Genomic DNA, 16,299 nt, shown 5'->3' with positions numbered 1-16,299 from the left:
ATTAGTGAGGCTGGGAGCCAGGGACTCCTGGGTTCTCTCCCTGGCTCTGGGATTGGGGGTGGGGGTCTGGGAGCCAGGACTCCTGGGTTCTCTCCCTGGTGCTGGGATTAGTGAGGCTGGGAGCCAGGGACTCCTGGGTTCTCTCCCTGGCTCTGGGATTGGGGGGTGGGGGTCTGGGAGCCAGGACTCCTGGGTTCCCACTGTAGCTAATTCCCTAGGCAAGGGTCTGAAGGGGGAGGGGGGCAGAAGCCTGGTTTGTATTGGGGGTGGGCAGATGTAATTATACCTGACACCCAGGTGCTACAGGGCTGGGCGCTGGGGCAAAAAGAGCATGAGGATCCTGCCCCCCCCTTCACAAGGGGGATCAGTCAGTGAGAGGTGTCTTTCCCCAGCAGCCCCTTCCTGGGAATCAGCCCCCCAACCCGGAGACAGACAAGCAGGAGAATTCAGCCCCGTCCCCTCCTGCTCCAGGGCCACAAGGTGGTACAGCGAGCCCCCGTCCCCGAGAACCCAGGAGTCCTGGCTCCCAGCCCCCACTACTCTAACCACTAGACCCCACTCCCCTCCCAGAGACGGGAGAGAACCCACGAGTCCTGCCTCCCAGCCCCCCCTGCTCTCACCACTAGCCCCCCCCCCCGAGCTGGGGAGAGAACCCAGGCATCCTGCTGCAGTGTCGGGGAGGCGCTGAGTCCCAGCACTGGGGGGGCAGGGGAGGGGCAGTCAGGGGGGTCTGGAAGACATTCTAGTGTGTGTCGTTTCGCTCCCTCGCGGGGTTGAGGGGGGGGCCGGCACAGAGAGTCCGACGAGATGAGACGAGACGAAAGCCCTTATTGGTGGCCAGGAGGCCGGGGGGGGGGAGAGGAGAGCCAGGGGGCCACAGTGGGGGGGCATGTGGGGGGGCCCCCAGCAGGGAAGGACCCAGCTTTGCAATCCCTGAAGTGGTGAGAAGTGGGGGGGAGGACCCCCCTGGACGGAGCTTCACGCTGGGGATCACAGCAAAAAAAAAACAGAGCCCCCCCCCTCCCCTCCCCGACACCCCCCCCCCAGCAGTCACAACAGAGCCGCCCACGGTCCAGAGCCGTCGATCCCTGTGGTGCCGACCCAGCTGCAGGGCAGGTGTCCCGGGTCCCCAGCGACTCCCCAATTCTTTGGCAGCTGAGCATCGGCCGGGGGAGGGGAGCCCAGGGGCCCTGGTGTCCCCCCCCAATTCAGGGGGAACAGAACTTCAGAGACCAGTGAGTGTGGGGGGGGGTTAGAAACAGGTGAGGGGCCCCCTGGCCAACAGTCCCCGCTCTACCCCAGTTGGGATCACCCTCAGGAGCCCCCCCATCTTGTGCCTGTCCCCCCCACCCTCAATCCTGCTGCTCCCCGATTCACCCCTCCCCCTTGGAGCACTAGGGAGGGGTGGTTCACCCCGAACCCACAGACAGCCCAGCAAGGCACAGGCACATGCAGCCCCTGACACGTGCGTGAGAAAACGTGACCCGGTCTGTGTGGCAGGGTAGAGCAGGGGCTAGCGTGCAAGGTGGTGGGGGAGAGTACGGGGATGGTGCACATACAAGCAATGGCAACTGTCCTCGTGCAGGCAATGGTGCAAGCCAATGTTCCAAACGTGCACGTGCGAGTGATGGTGCAAGCTGGGGCCCAGCTAAGTATGCTTGTGTGGGCAATGGTGCAAGCTGGTGAGTAGCTGAATGTGTCCATGACTGATGGCACGAGCAGATGAGCACGTGGACAATGGTGCAAGCAGATATAAAGCTGAATGTGCAGACAAGCATTGGTGCAACCCCACGTGCAACTAAGTGTCCACTTGAGCAATGGTGTGATATGGCAGTGAGTGTGCACACACAAGTGACAGTGTACGCTGATTTTCAGTGTGCAAATGTGCAAGCTAGTGCATAGCTGAGTGTCCATGTGCAACAGATGGTACATAGAGCGTGGGTGCACTAGTGATGATGCAAGGGGGTGCACACGTGAGCATGCACGTGTGAGCAATGGTGCAAGCCGGTGCAGAGGCAAATGTACACATGTGAGCAATACTGTGAGATGGCGAGTGTGCATGCACAAGCGACAACGTCCGCTGATTTGCAGTGTGCTAATGGGCAAGCTAACGCCTAGCCGAGGGTACACGTTGCAACAGATGGCACACAGAGCGCGCACACACTAGTGATTATGCTGGTGGGTGCACAGGGGAGCGTGCACACGTGAGCAACGGTGCAAGCCAGTGCACAAGTGAATGCACACACGAGCAATGGTGCAAGGCGGCGCGGAGCCAAGCCATTACACAAGGTTCCCTCCCTCGCCTGCCAGCCCCCTCCCCGGGGTCCAAGGCCCCTTTCTTTCCAAGGGGGGGGCATTGCTGGGGGCCCCTCACTCTCTGGGGGTGGGGGGGCATCGCCACCCGGCTTCTCCTTGCTCCTGGCGTCATCTATTCGGGCCTCCGTGGCCTCGGGGCGGCTGGGGTGGGCTCCCCTCTCTCCTGGGGGGCGGGGGATTCTCTCATCACCTCTCCAGGAAGAGCTTGAGGGCGCGGTCAATGTTCATGCGGTGCCCGACCCGGGTGACGCCCAGGTCGATGTAATCCTCCTTGGTGAGCGAGGGCAGGTGGGAGCCGTCGATCTCGTTGTCCAGGAAGCGGTCGCGGTGCTCGCCCAGCTTCAGGAACTCCAGCCAGTCGGCCACGTCGAATTTGGTCCAGAAGGGCAGGGGCTTGGCGCCGAAGGGCTTGTCCGTGGCCGGGGGCAGGAAGTGGGTGGGCGAGAGGGAGCGGCTGCCGGAGGGGAAGTCGGGGAAGGGGCAGGGGCCGGAGGGCGGGGAGCCGCGCAGGTCGTAGAGGCCGCCGTAGAGGGGGCCGGAGGGCAGGATGGGCAGGGAGGAGGGGCGGGGGGCCGGGCTGATCTTGTGCTCGCTGGGCAGGGCGGCGGGGCTGGGGGCGCGGCGCAGCGCCGGGCGGATGTCGAACTCCACGCTCTTCGGGGGCTTGGCGCCCGGCCCCGCCTTGGGCCAGTTGTGGAACAGGCTGCTGGGCGGCTTGGAGGGGCCCGGCACGTCCTCGGGGAGCCTGGGGGGGGGGGAGAGATGGTCACGGGGTGCTCCTCCCCCCCCAGCAGTCCTCCCCCCTCCTGTACCATGCAGAGGCCAGGGCGGGACGCCCCCGTGCCCGCCAGCTTGGCACGAGCAGCCATGGGGGAAGCGGCACACTTGTGGCACACGATGACGGGGGCTCGTCTGCAGAGCAGAGAAATTCACCACCTCTTGCACCCACGGCGGGGACCGGGTCCGGCACGGGGATCTGCCGCGTCTACACCCCCGCCCCCCGCCCGCCCCTGCTGGGACTCGGCCCAGGGCCCCTTCCAGCCCGGCTCCGGGAGGAGAGCAGGGCTGGAAGCCAGGACTCCTGGGTTCTCTCCCTGGCTCTGGGAGGGGAGCGGGGTCTAGTGGTTAGAGCAGGGGGGGGCTGGGAGCCAGGACTCCTGGGTTCTCTCCCTGGCTCTGGGAGGGGAGCGGGGTCTAGTGGTTAGAGCAGGGGGGGCTGGGAGCCAGGACTCCTGATTTCCCAATCTTTGCCACGACTTCTCCCCAGGGTTACTCCCGTTGGGTTGGGGGGGTTGCACCCCCAGTACCCTGCCCCATGGGTGGGGGAGGGTCCCCATCTCCCACAGGTGAATTCTCCCAGTGCAGACAAGCCCTCGGACACACAACACAATGGAGCAAATTAAAGGCAGCAGCGCGGGCCTGGTGAGCGGCTGGGGAGTGGGAGCAGGAGGGGGCCTCGGTGGGTGTGCAGTGGGGGGGGGTACAGACTCCTTCAGGGGGGGCTCAGTGGAGTCCCACGGGGGGGGGGTCTGGGACAGAAGGGCCCCCTCTCAACCCGGGAATCGCTAGGAAACCGAGCGTGGAGTGGCAGGATGTGGGAGGGCACTGGGGGGGTGTGTGTGCAGGGCCTGATGCCTCCCCCCGCCCGAATCCCTGACCCACAGCAGCCTCCTGGGAACCCAACCCTATGGGGGAGTGCGTGCGTAGGAGGGAAGGTGAAGGGGTGGCTACATGCAGCGCCTGGCACGAAAGGGTCCTGCCCCCCCCCCCACACACACACACGTGCCGGGCGTGGCGGAGCGAGAAACCAAAACAAACCCAAAGCAAACATGAGTGACGGGCACGGCGGCGTGAGGCATGCACGGGTGCTGCTGGCTTCCTCCATCCATCCATCCAGCCGGCCTCCTCCGGACGCTACCTTTGGCGCTGCAGGGAGCCGGGCCGGTCGGCGCCGAAGGGGCCCGCGCCGTCGGGGGGCCGGGCCCACGACATCCCGCTCATCTGCTGCAGCTTGGAGCTCAGCTCGCTGATGATGCTGGCTTTCATGGCCGAGACGGGCGAGGCCTTGGCCGCCCCGCCCTCCTCCCAGGGCAGGGTGGGCGAGCGGCGCGGCGGGGCGGGCGGCTCCGGGGCCGGCGTGAGGGCGAAGACGCTCTCGGCGCAGGCCGCCACCGAGATGGTGGAGCTGGTGGGGGTGGCGGGGTCGCGGCGGGCGGGGAAGGGCCGGGCACGCAGCTTGCTGGGCTTCTCCGCCGGGCCCCCGAAGGCTTGGCCGTCCAGGTAGGTGACGTAACTGTCCAGCAGCTCCACCCCCTCGCTGGACAGGCCTGACATGCTGGACAGGGTGGAGACGGAGCTGATGGTCTCCAGGTGGTGGTCGCTGCTGCTCCGGCTGTCGATCTCCTCGATGCCCGAGTCGGTCACCGCCTCGGGGGGCTCGGGCGCCGGGATCTGGATGGAGGACACCACCGAGGAGAAGTTGACGTGGGGGGCCTCCCGGGGCTCGGGCGCCCCGCCCTGGGTCAGCGTGGCCACCTCGCTGTCGTAGGAGGTCAGGCTGGAGGTGGTGGAGTCCAGGGCGGCGGGGGCGGGCGGCGGCGGCGGGGCGGGCGCCGGCTCCGGGGCGGGGACGGCGGGGGGCTCCCGGCCCGCCTTGGGGGAGTCGGGCTTCTCGAAGCTGTTGGAGAACTCCAGCGGCGGGGGCAGCGGCTCGCTGAAGAGGAACTCGTCGTCCACGTCGATGGAGGGAGCCGGCGGCGGGAGGACCAGCAGGGGCAGCCCGTTCTCCTCCACCCCCTGGGCCGGCGCCGGCTCGCTCTCCTCCCGGGGCCGGCAGTTCTCCACGAAGCGCACGTGCAGCTTCTCGGCCCCGGCCCCCTCCTCCCCCCGCTTCTCCCCCGCCCACGGGCCCCCCTTGGGCTCGGAGGGGGCCCGGCGCCGGGGGCTCTCCGGGCGCGGCTCGCCCGCCGGCGCCCCCCACAGGCGCAGGATGGAGCCGCCTCCTCCGGAGGGCTCCGGCGCCACCTCCCCGAACCGGGGCGAGGACGGGCGGGAGCGTCGCTCCTCCGCCTCCGCCCGGCCTTGCTGCAGCTGCTGGGAGTGCGATTCCTGCAGCGCCCGCTCCCGGGCGACCAGCGCCAGGCCCAGGGGCGAGCCCGGGTCCAGGATCTTGCCCGTCAGCGGGTGGATGAGGGGCGGGGCGTTCCCGCCGCCCGGCCGGGGCTGGAGCTGGGGCAGGAAGCTGGAGCAGACGGTGGTGAAGGCGCTGGTGGTGCTGGTGCCCCCATAGCCCTTGGCAGGGCGCGGCTGGTAATAGGTGCCCGGCGGCAGGGGCTGGGCGTAATTCAGCTGCAGGTAGGGCTCGGCCGAGAACATGCCCTCGTCGATGCTCTTCGAGTGCCGGAGCCGGGGCGCCGGAGCCGGCTCGGGCGCCTCGTCCTCCGGCACCTCGGTGGAGAGGAAGAGGGCGGAGCGGCGGCGGGCCTCGCTGTGCCACTCCCGGTCCCGCCGCGCCGCCCCCACCAGGGCCGCGCCGAACTGGCTGGTGAAGTCCATGCTGTTGTGGAGGGGCAGGGCGGGCACCGGGGCCGGCTCCGGCTGCCCCTCGGCCTCCATGCTGCTGCCCTGGCTGCTGCGCCCGCTGCTGCTGGTGGAGGGGGCTTTGATGACGATGGTGGGGATGGCGATGGAGTTCTTCTCGGGGGCGGGCGGCGCCGAGGCGGGCGGCGTCGGGGGCGGCTGAGTCTGGGGGGCAGCCCCTTGCTGCCTCTGCTCATCCTCCACCTTGGTCTGCTTCACCAGCGGCCCTTTCCGGCGCAGCGGCTTGGCCGGGACGTACATGGCGGCGCTGGCCGCCCGGGCCGGCAGGTTGTAGTAACGCAGCTCCGGGTGCGGGTGGTGCCCGCGCCAGCCCCGGGCGGGCCCGGCCTCGGCCCCACGCTCCAGCTCCTGGCGGTACATGGCCAGCTTCTCGCGCCGGGCCGGGCCCTCGAAGGCGGGCGGCTCCTGGTGCAGCGAGGCCGGGTAGAGCTTGGCCTCAGCGGCCGGGTTGAAGGTGGAGCGCACGCCGGGGGTGAGGCGGCCGGAGGCGGAGGGGGGGGCGCTGTAAGGGGGCTCGGGAGGGGAGGTGGTGGGGGGCGGGGGGATGTCCTCCGAGCCGGGGACCGACAGGCTGCGGCTGAATTTCATGGCTGGGGGAGCCAGGTAGGGCTTCTCGTCCTCCACCGAGCCTGCGAATGGACAGACGGACAGAGGTCAGCCAAAGCTCCGGAGTCCCAGCTCCCAGCCCCCCTGCTTCAACCCGCGGGGCCCCACTCCCCTCCTAGAGCTGGGGAGAGAACCCAGGAGTCCTGGCTGCCAGCCCCCCTGCTCTAACCACTGGACCCCACTCCCCTCCTAGAGCTGGGGAGAGAACCCAGGAGTCCCAGCTCCCAGCCCCCCCACTTCAACCCGCGGGGCCCCACTCCCCTCCTAGAGCTGGGGAGAGAACCCAGGAGTCCTGGCTGCCAGCCCCCCCTGCTCTAACCACTAGACCCCACTCCCCTCCTGGAGCTGGGGAGATAACCCAGCAGTCCTGGCTCCCAGCCCTCCCTGCTCTAACCACTAGACCCCACTCCCCTCCTGGAGCTGGGGAGAGAACCCAGCAGTCCTGGCTGCCAGCCCCCCCTGCTTCAACCCGCAGGGCCCCACTCCCCTCCTAGAGCTGGGGAGAGAACCCAGGAGTCCTGGCTCCCAGCCCTCCCTGCTCTAACCACTAGACCCCACTCCCCTCCTAGAGCTGGGGAGAGAACCCAAGAGTCCTGGCTCCCAGCCCCCCTGCTCTAACCACTAGACCCCACTCCCCTCCTGGAGCTGGGGAGAGAACCCAGGAGTCCTGGCCCCCAGCCCCCCTGCTCTAACCCATGAGACCCCCTCCCCTTTTCCGCATGACAGACGGAGCCCAGGCGTCCGGCAGTGACAGACGCTCCCTGCCCTGCCCCGCTCCCCGCCCAGCCCGGCCCACCTCACCGATGGATTTCTGGCGCAGCATGAGGCCCTGGGGGGCACCGGGGGGCAGGTACGACGGGCGCTCGTAGCTGGGCTGCCCCATCCGATGCGGCTCGAAGTTCGACTGCGGAGACATTGGGGGGGGGGTGTCAGCGGCAGGCGAGTGAGGGCGTCACCCGGCACAGGGAAGGGCTAAGGTGGCACCACAGGGCAGGGTGATGGGGGGGGGGGTTAAGAGGCCAGGATAGGGGTAGGTGGGGGGTGACGGGCAGGGGTAGAGGGGTGGGTAGAAATGACCTACTCCCCTCCAAGACCCAGGGAAGGAACCCAGGAGTCCTGGCTCCCAGCCGCCCCCCCCCCGCTCTAACCACTAGCCCCCACTCCCCTCCCAGAGCCAGGGAGGGAACCCAGGAGTCCTGGCTCCCAGCCCCCCCTGCTCTAACCACTAGCCCCCACTCCCCTCCCAGAGCCAGGGAGGGAACCCAGGAGTCCTGGCTCCCAGCCCCCCTTCCCGCTCAGCGGGGCCCAGCCGTAGGGCCCGGGGGGGCCGGGCCCCTCCTACCTCGGAGGTGAAGTAGCCCTTGGGGCCCCGGGCCTTCCCCAGGGAGGGGAGCCCGCCGGAGCTGGGCCCCTCCCCCACGCTGATCGTCTGCTGAGCTGCAGCCAGGATCTCGTCCAGCTTGTCTGCGAGGGGCAGAGAGACGGAGGGTGAGGGGGGCTGGCCAGGGGGGGGGCAGAGAGGAGCCTAGCCCTGCCCCCACCCCAGGCCCAGATCCGGGACCTGGGGGGTCACTAAACACACACTGCAGCCGGCTTGGACTGGAGACAAGAGACCCTATGGATCGTCTGGCCACTCCCGGCACCGCTGAGGTGACATAGAACCCAGGAGTCCTGGCTCCCAGCCCCCCCTGCTCTCACCACCAGCCCCCACTCCCCTCCCAGAGCGGGGGAGAGAACCCAGGAGTCCTGGCTCCCACACCCCCCTTGCTCTCACCACCAGCCCCCACTCCCCTCCCAGAGCGGGGGAGAGAACCCAGGAGTCCTGGCTCCCAGCCCCCCCTGCTCTCACCACCAGCCCCCACTCCCCTCCCAGAGCGGGGGAGAGAACCCAGGAGTCCTGGCTCCCAACCCCTCCTGCTCTCACCACCAGCCCCCGCTCTCCTCCCAGAGCAGGGGAGATAACCCAGGAGTCCTGGCTCCCAGCCCCTCCTGCTCTCACCACCAGCCCCCACTCCCGTCCCAGAGCCGGGGAGAGAACCCAGGAGTCCTGGCTCCCAACCCCCACCTGCTCTCACCACCAGCCCCCACTCCCCTCCCAGAGCGGGGGAGAGAACCCAGGAGTCCTGGCTCCCACACCCCCCTTGCTCTCACCACCAGCCCCCACTCCCCTCCCTGAGCGGGGGAGAGAACCCAGGTGTCCTGGCTCCCAGTCCCCACCCCCACCCCACGCTCTGACCCCCTGGACCCCTCCCTTACTCAGTGCCATCTGATAGACCGTCCTCTTCTTCTCCGTGGCCAGCGCCGGCTCGTAATCTGCAGGGACCGGAGGAGGGAGACAGTGACGCGAGGGGCGTGGGGTGGGGGGGTCACTCTGAATAGCGGGGTGGGGGGAGAGTGAGACGGGGGACGCTGGCGTGGGGGAGGAGCAGCGGAGCGGGGAGCGTGAGCTGGGGGGGCTGGTGCATGGCGATTGGGGGAGGGTGAAGCAGGAGGAGGGGGTGCAGGGTGGCTGGGGGGGCACAGGCAGGTGGGGGGGAGCGGCCAGTGGGGGGGCACAGAGGCTGGCGTGGGGAAGCAGTGGAGGAAGTTCATGGGGGGGGCTGAGGGGGGGCCTGTGCCCGGCCCCAGCTCACACTCACCGCTCCTCTTCTTCCAGGGGGAGACTGGGGGAGACACCGAGAGGGGACAGCGTTAGAGGGGGGTGGGGGGCCCCGGTCCCCCACAGCTCTGGGACAGACCCCTCTGCCCCCCCTTGCTGCCAGGGCACGGAGCCTGGGAAAGAACTGGGGCCCTCACCCCGTCCCACCCACCGGGCTGGGCGTCCCCCTCCCAACAGCCCCCCCTCAGCCCCCCCGCTGCCCCCAATCCGCACCAGGGATTCGGACAGGGGTACCCCGGGCGGAGATGGGGGGCACTGACCGGGGGGAGGGGACGTACCTTTCTCCACTGCCAGGTGCCAAGGGGGTCCCGGGTCCCAGAGGGCAGGAGAGACAGAGAGTGTGAGAGTCCTGCCCCAGAGCCCAACCCCCACCACAGACCCCTGCCCCAGCGGAGATCCCTCCCTCCCCCACACCAGGAGACCCCTCCCCCCCAACAGAGCCCTCCCCCACCCCCCACCCCTCCGGGGGACCTCCCCCCGTCCCACCACAGACCCCTCCCCCATCCCCTCTGGGGACCCTCCCCACTAGACCCCTCCCCCGTCCCCTCGGGACCTCCCCCGCCCCACCACAGACCCCTCCAGGGACTATCAGCCCCCTCCCCCACTTCCAACACAGAGCCTTCCCCACATACCTCCCAATTCCCCCACCCCCACCCCTCCCCCTTACCCATCTCCTCCAGCTCGGAGGTCATGGATTTGGAGCGCAGGGAGATGGCTGGGGGGGGCAGTCGTTTCGTCTGCTGGGGAGCCGCTGTAGGGGGGCAAAGGGGCTCCCAGGTGAGGGGACAGAAGGAAAGACACTGAGATCCACCCCCACCCCCAAGCACAGGAGCCCACTCCCCTGCCAGAGCTGGGAGAGAACCCAGGAGTCCTGGCTCCCAGCCCCCCATGCTCTAACCACCAGCCACCACTCCCCTCCCAGAGCTGGGAGAGAACCCAGGAGTCCTGGCTCCCAGCCCCCCCGATCTAACCACCAGACCCCACTCCCCTCCCAGAGCTGGGAGAGAACCCAGGAGTCCTGGCTCCCAGCCCCTCCTGCTCTAACCACTAGACCCCACTCCCCTTCCAGAGCCGGGGAGAGAACCCAGGAGTCCTGGCTCCCAGCCCCCCCTGCTCTGACCACTAGAACCCGCTCCCCTCCCATAGCCAGAGAGAGAACCCAGGAGTCCTGCCCCCCATGGGAGGAGGTAATGGGGGGCGGGGCAGACGGCACCTTTCTTTCTCATGGCCTCTTCCATCTCAGGGTTCCTGGTTACCATGACGACCTTCACCATCAGGTTGTTGCCCCCCTGGCGAATCATGTTCACAACCTGCCGGTGCCCGACCTTCACCACGTTCTGCCCGTTGACCTGGGGGGCAAGGGACAGGGTCAGGGGAGATGGTGCCCCTCACTCCCGACCCGCAGCCCCCTGCTCCCCTCCCCCAGCCCTGCTGGTGCCCCTCACTCCCGACCCGCAGCCCCTGCTAGCCCAGCCCTGCTCCCCCCATCCCTGCCGGTGCCCCCCACTCATGACAGGAGGGGGTGGGGAGTGACTCCCCCGTCGCTCTGAGGGGAGTAACCCCCCCACCCCCGTTACCTCGATCAGGAAGTCCCCCATGCGGAGGCCGGCGCGCCAGGCCACGCCCCCCTCATCCACGGACTCCAGGTACTGCAGGGCGGGGAAGGCCGGGGTGGGCGTGAACTCCTCGATGGGGGTCTGCGCTGTGGGGAGAGCGCGGGGTCAGCGGCGGGCAGGGGAAGGATGTTTGGGGAATCCCCCCCGGGCAGCTCCTCCCACTGCCCCCTGCCCCTGGGACAGACGCCCCCATGGGCCCCCTCCGAGGCTCCCTTCTGGGCTGCTGCCAGCCCCCAGCACAGCGACCCCCTCACCCTTGGCTCCACGCAGGACGAAACCGAACCCCTCGTTGTCTTTCTTCTGCAGCAAAACCGTCTTCTCCTTAATGATGTAGTCACTGCAAAAGACAGGGGGGCTCATCAGCACTCATCGCCCCCGCCCCACACCACAGCTATGGACCCCACTGCACACCAGGGACACTGGCTGCAGCCTGGAGCCTTGCTGCATGCAGTGCGCTCTCACTGCGATCACCCCTCCCTGCATGCAGTGCGCGCTCACTGCAATCGCTCCCTCTCCACGTGCAGTGCACGCTCACTGCAATCACCCCCTCCCTGCGTGCAGTGCGCTCTCACTGCAATCGCCCCTCCCTGCGTGCAGTGCGCGCTCACTGCAATCACTCCCTCTCCACGTGCAGTGCGCGCTCACTGCAATCACTCCCTCTCCACGTGCAGTGCGCGCTCACTGCAATCACTCCCTCTCCACGTGCAGTGCGCGCTCACTGCAATCACCCCCTCCCTGCGTGCAGTGCAGTGCGCTCGCATTGCAAATGCACGGAGCACGGTGTCCACTGCAGGGACAGACCCCACATGCCGGGAGCTCACACTGCAGGGACAGATCCCACATGCTGCATGCAGTGCACTCACAAGACCGCCCAGCTGTGTGCAGTGTCCTCTCACTGCAGTCACAGACCAGCACAGTGTGCTCACACTGCAATCAGATGCCCCTGCTGGGTGCAGTGAACTCTAACTAAAAAGAAAATGGGGGGGGAGGGATAGCTCAGTGGTTTGAGCATTGGCCTGCTAAACCCAGGGTTGTGAGTTCAATCCTTGAGGGGGCCACTTAGGGATCTGGGGCAAAAATTGGTCCTGCTAGTGAAGGCAGGGGCTGGACTCAATCCCTTTCAAGGTCCCTTCCAGTTCTAGGAGATTGGTATATCTCCAATTACTACCTTTTTTAACTACAATCACAGATAACCACTGCATGCAGTGAGTTCGCACAGCAATCACAATCCCACCATGTTCCAATGTCCCCAACTCACACTACAATCATAGCCCCACACATGCGGTGTGCAGGGTGATCACAGCCCCTCTCCCGCACTGCATGCAGTGCCCTCACCCTGAGATTGTAGGGAAGATGGTGTCCATGCTGCCCACTGCTGGGCCAGAAGCAGTTGTGTGCCGAGCGCTCACACTGCACACAGACACCATGTGCTGCATACAGTGTGTTCACTCTCATCACAGAACCACACTGCAATCAGACACCCACCCCCTTTCGCACTGGAATTACATGTCCCCCTCTATTTGCAGTGTGTTTTCACTGCAATCAAAGATACCACACACCAGTAAACGCTCCCTGCGATCAGACCTCCCCACCCCACACACTGTTTGCAGTGCACTCAATCACAGATGCCAGACACGTTTTACAGTGCGCATTCACTGCAATCACAGACTGTCCGCTGTGCGCTCCTACTGCAACCACAGATCCGAGGAGGGTCCTGTGAACTCTGCTATCACAAGACCTTCCCCCCCCTCCTCACTGCTTGCAGTGTGTTCTCACTGCTTCCATGGCTAGCACACCTCCCCCGGGGCACTGCCAGCCCACACTGGCATCACCCGCCTTTAACTGCCAGTAGCCTCACCCCTAGGGGACCCCCAATCTGCATTTCCCTCCTGTCTGAGCAGGCCCCCAGGCAGCCACCTCCAACACTGGTTGCACATCCTGTGCACCGCCGTGCATATTTGTGACAGACACCCCTCCCCCATCCCGAGACTTGTGCATTCTGGTATGTTCACACACACCCCTACCCCCACATAGGGCACACACACACTCACATCCCTCCCTAGAAGCTCTCACACACACACAGCATCTTCCCACCCAAATCTGAGCACACAACTCAGTTAAGCAGCAGCTGCAGAAACAGAGTCTCTGAAGCAAGGAGGAGAGAGCTGGGCCCTCAGGAGGATGCACACATACAAAGGTGTGTGTGCATGCAAACACACACAAGTTACACACCCACTGTAACGCTGAGGGATACACACACACAGCTACACACAGAGAGCTGGCTATGCGCACGCACATACACACAGCTACACAGAGAACTGGCCACACACACACACAGCTAGCTACATACACACACAGAGCTGGCTACACACACACGCAGCTACACAGAGAACTGGCCACACACACACAGAGCTGGCTACACACACACACAAGCACACACACAGAGCTGGCTACACACACATACACACACACAGCTGGCTACATACACACACACCTGGCTATGCACACACACAACTACACAGAGAACTGGCCACACACACACAGCTGGCTACCCACACAGAGAGAGCTGGCTACATACACACACAGCTACACACACACAGAGCTGGCTACATACACACACAGCTACACACACACAGAGCTGGCTATGTACACACATACACACCTGAGCGACACACACACAGAGCTGGCTACACACACACACACCTGGCTACATACACGCACACAGCTACACACACACAGCTGCCTACACACACACACAGCTAGCTACATACACACACACACCCCTGAGCTACACACACACAGCTACATACACACAGACAGAGCTGGCCATGCGCGCACACACAGCTACACACACACACTGGCTACACACACACAGAGCTGGCTACGTGCGCGGCGCGCGCGCACACACACACACACCGGGCTGCGCAGACCCCAGGCCGCCAGGCCCGCGGGTGGGTGAGTGGCGAAGGGGGGGGGGGAGTGATGGTGCTGGGGCCGCGGGGGGGAGGCGCGCAGCGCTGCGCGGAGCCTGCGCTGCGCGCCCCCCCCCCGGTGCGCAGCGGGCGGGCGGCGCGGGGGATGAATGACTGGAGTGAATGGAGCTGGCTGTGAATGGCGGGCGGCGCTGCGCGGGGGGCGGGCGGCGCTGCGCGGGGGGGGGAGGGGAGGGGGCGCTGCGCTGCGCGGGGGGGGCCCTACCTGTAGATGTACCAGACGCTCCGGCGCCGAGGCCCCAGCGCGGGCCAGCTGGAGGAGAGCGGGGGCTGGGTCCCTGCATCGCGCCCCGCCATCGCCAGCAGCGGGGGGGGGGGCCCGGCGGCGCAGGGGGGGGGCCCGGCGGCGCGGGAGGGGGGGGCGCACAATACTCACATCATGGCCCCCACCGGCTGCGAACTGGGGCCGGAGCCGGGCGGGCAGCGCCGGGACTGGGGGGAGGGGGGGGAGTTGGGCTGAGTGGGGGGGGGCAGGACGCGCAAGGCAGAGACGCTGCTGCGCCGCCGCTGCGCTCCGGCTGGCCGGCTCCGTTAACCCCTTCGGCTCCGGCGGGCGGCGGGGACCGACCCGGCCGCGGGGGAGGCTGCGGGGAGACGGAGGCGCAGAGCCGCGGCTGGGGTCCCCGGATATCCAGCGCCCTCCCCCACACAGAGCCAGCCCGTCCCGGCGCCGGGCGAGGGGTCCCCGGATATCCAGCGCCCTCCCCCACACAGAGCCAGCCCGTCCTGGCGCCGGGCGAGGGGTCCCCGGATATCCAGCGCCCCCCCCCACACACACAGAGCCAGCCCGTCCCGGCGCCGGGCGAGGGGTCCCCGGATATCCAGCGCCCCCCCCCCACAGAGCCAGCCCGTCCCGGCGCCGGGCGAGGGGTCCCCGGATATCCAGCGCCCTCCCCCACACAGAGCCAGCCCGTCCCGGCGCCGGGCGCGGGGTCCCCGGATATCCAGCGCCCCCCCCCACAGAGCCAGCCCGTCCCGGCGCCGGGCGAGGGGTCCCCGGATATCCAGCACCCCCACACACAGAGCCAGCCCGTCCCGGCGCCGGGCAAGGGGTCCCCGGATATCCAGCACCCCCACACACAGAGCCAGCCCGTCCCGGCGCCGGGCGAGGGGTCCCCGGATATCCAGCGCCCCCCCCCACACAGAGCCAGCCCGTGCCGGCGCCTGGCGAGGGGTCCCCGGATATCCAGCGCCCCCCCACACACAGAGCCAGCCCGTCCCGGCGCCGGGCGAGGGGTCCCCGGATATCCAGCGCCCCCCCACACACAGAGCCAGCCCGTCCCGGCGCCGGGCAAGGGGTCCCCGGATATCCAGCCCCCCCCCCCGCCCCAGAGCCAGCTGCATCCCAGCACCAGGGAAGGGGTCCCAGGATACCCAGCCCCGCCCCACCCCACCCCACCCCAGAGAGGTCGCATCCCTGCTCAGCGCGGGGGGGGGGGGAAAATGTGCTGGATTCAGGCATCCACCCCCACACCGGCTGTCCCCATCTGAGTCCCCCCTGCCCCACTCACAAGCTCCCGGCCCCCCCTCACAAGCCCGGCCTGCACTTTCTAGCCCCTGTTCGTTACTCTCTGGGCCGACCCCGACCCCCCCCCACGGGCCCTCAGAGCCCCCCCAACACCCAGCCCGACCCCCACCGACACACATACCCCTCACAGAGGGGCGGGGTAAAGACCAGAGCTCCCTGCCCCCCATCTCGCTGTGCCCCCCACATGCCCCTCCCCCCAAACACACCCTGTGCCCCTCACCCAGCTGCCCCCGACCCCCCAGCCAGCCCCTACTCACCTAACTACCCCCCTCACTCCCCGCCCCAACTCCACTCACCCAGACACCTCGGGCCCCATCTCACCACCCTGCTGGGTCAGAGCATCGCCCGCGTGGTCGTGGGTTGGCTCCCAGCTGCCCCCCGCGCCCTGGCCTCACGCGCTGTCCCCTGGCGCCGGGTGAGGGGGCCCGGGGGGAGAGGTTCCCCACAGGGTCAGGGTGGGGGGAGGAGGGGGGGTCTCGGCCTGGAGCCCAGCTGGAAAATCCTTTTCACCAAATGGGTGAACACGAACTGGGTCACACGCCCCGTGGTGCAAGGAGGGGTGGCACACGCTGGTGCAAAGGGGGCGTCCGGGGCAGGGTCTCCCCCGGGGGCGTCTGACCCCAAGTGACACCCCCCTCGCTTTCCAAGAGGCCCAACCACCCCACCTCCCCCCCACCCAGCCCTAGATTCAGCAGCAGCCCGAGCGAGCGTCAGCTCGCCTCAAGGACGTTTGCCGGGATGTGGCGCAGAGACGGTGCCCGCGCCCGAAACACCCGAGCCGGGATGTGAGAGTCCTTGGGGGGTTGGGGGGGGAGAAGTGCAGAGCAAATCAAGGTGAATGCACAGCTTGGGGGGGGGGCAGGGCGAGCAGGAGGCTGCGGGTCAGGAGTGAGGGGCACCGGCAGAGCTGGGGGGGTCAGGGCTGGGCTAGCAGGGGGCTGCGGGTCAGGAGTGAGGGGCACCGGCAGAGCTGGGGGGGTC

The 16,299-nt window shown here is 67.7% G+C and overlaps 1 protein-coding gene across 3 annotated transcripts in view; it reads right to left on the bottom strand.

Annotated features, from left to right (window-relative positions):
• Positions 1-667: 667 nt before the first annotated feature.
• Positions 668-16,299, bottom strand: part of SHANK1 (SH3 and multiple ankyrin repeat domains 1) — a 34,720-nt gene continuing 19,088 nt past the window's right edge. For 2 of the 3 annotated variants that reach the window (XM_044989029.1, XM_044989030.1), the window contains 11 exons: positions 11,052-11,134; positions 10,759-10,883; positions 10,395-10,530; positions 9,849-9,932; positions 9,460-9,468; positions 9,162-9,185; positions 8,779-8,835; positions 7,865-7,986; positions 7,324-7,426; positions 4,235-6,545; positions 668-3,061 (listed from right to left, as the gene is read on the bottom strand). In XM_044989029.1, coding sequence (XP_044844964.1) covers positions 2,503-3,061; positions 4,235-6,545; positions 7,324-7,426; positions 7,865-7,986; positions 8,779-8,835; positions 9,162-9,185; positions 9,460-9,468; positions 9,849-9,932; positions 10,395-10,530; positions 10,759-10,883; positions 11,052-11,134 — 3,613 coding nt within the window. In that variant the 3' untranslated portion in view covers positions 668-2,502. Of the gene's footprint in view, positions 3,062-4,134; positions 6,546-7,323; positions 7,427-7,864; positions 7,987-8,778; positions 8,836-9,161; positions 9,186-9,459; positions 9,469-9,848; positions 9,933-10,394; positions 10,531-10,758; positions 10,884-11,051; positions 11,135-16,299 lie in introns of all 3 variants that reach the window. The other variant, XR_006573759.1, reaches the window with a different exon arrangement.

The sequence above is a fragment of the Mauremys mutica genome, chromosome 15 (genome assembly GCF_020497125.1).
Source record: "Mauremys mutica isolate MM-2020 ecotype Southern chromosome 15, ASM2049712v1, whole genome shotgun sequence".
Classification (NCBI taxonomy): Eukaryota; Metazoa; Chordata; order Testudines; family Geoemydidae; genus Mauremys; species Mauremys mutica.
The sequence above is the reverse complement of the archived record's forward strand: the minus strand, read 5'-3'. Positions and strand labels throughout refer to the sequence as shown.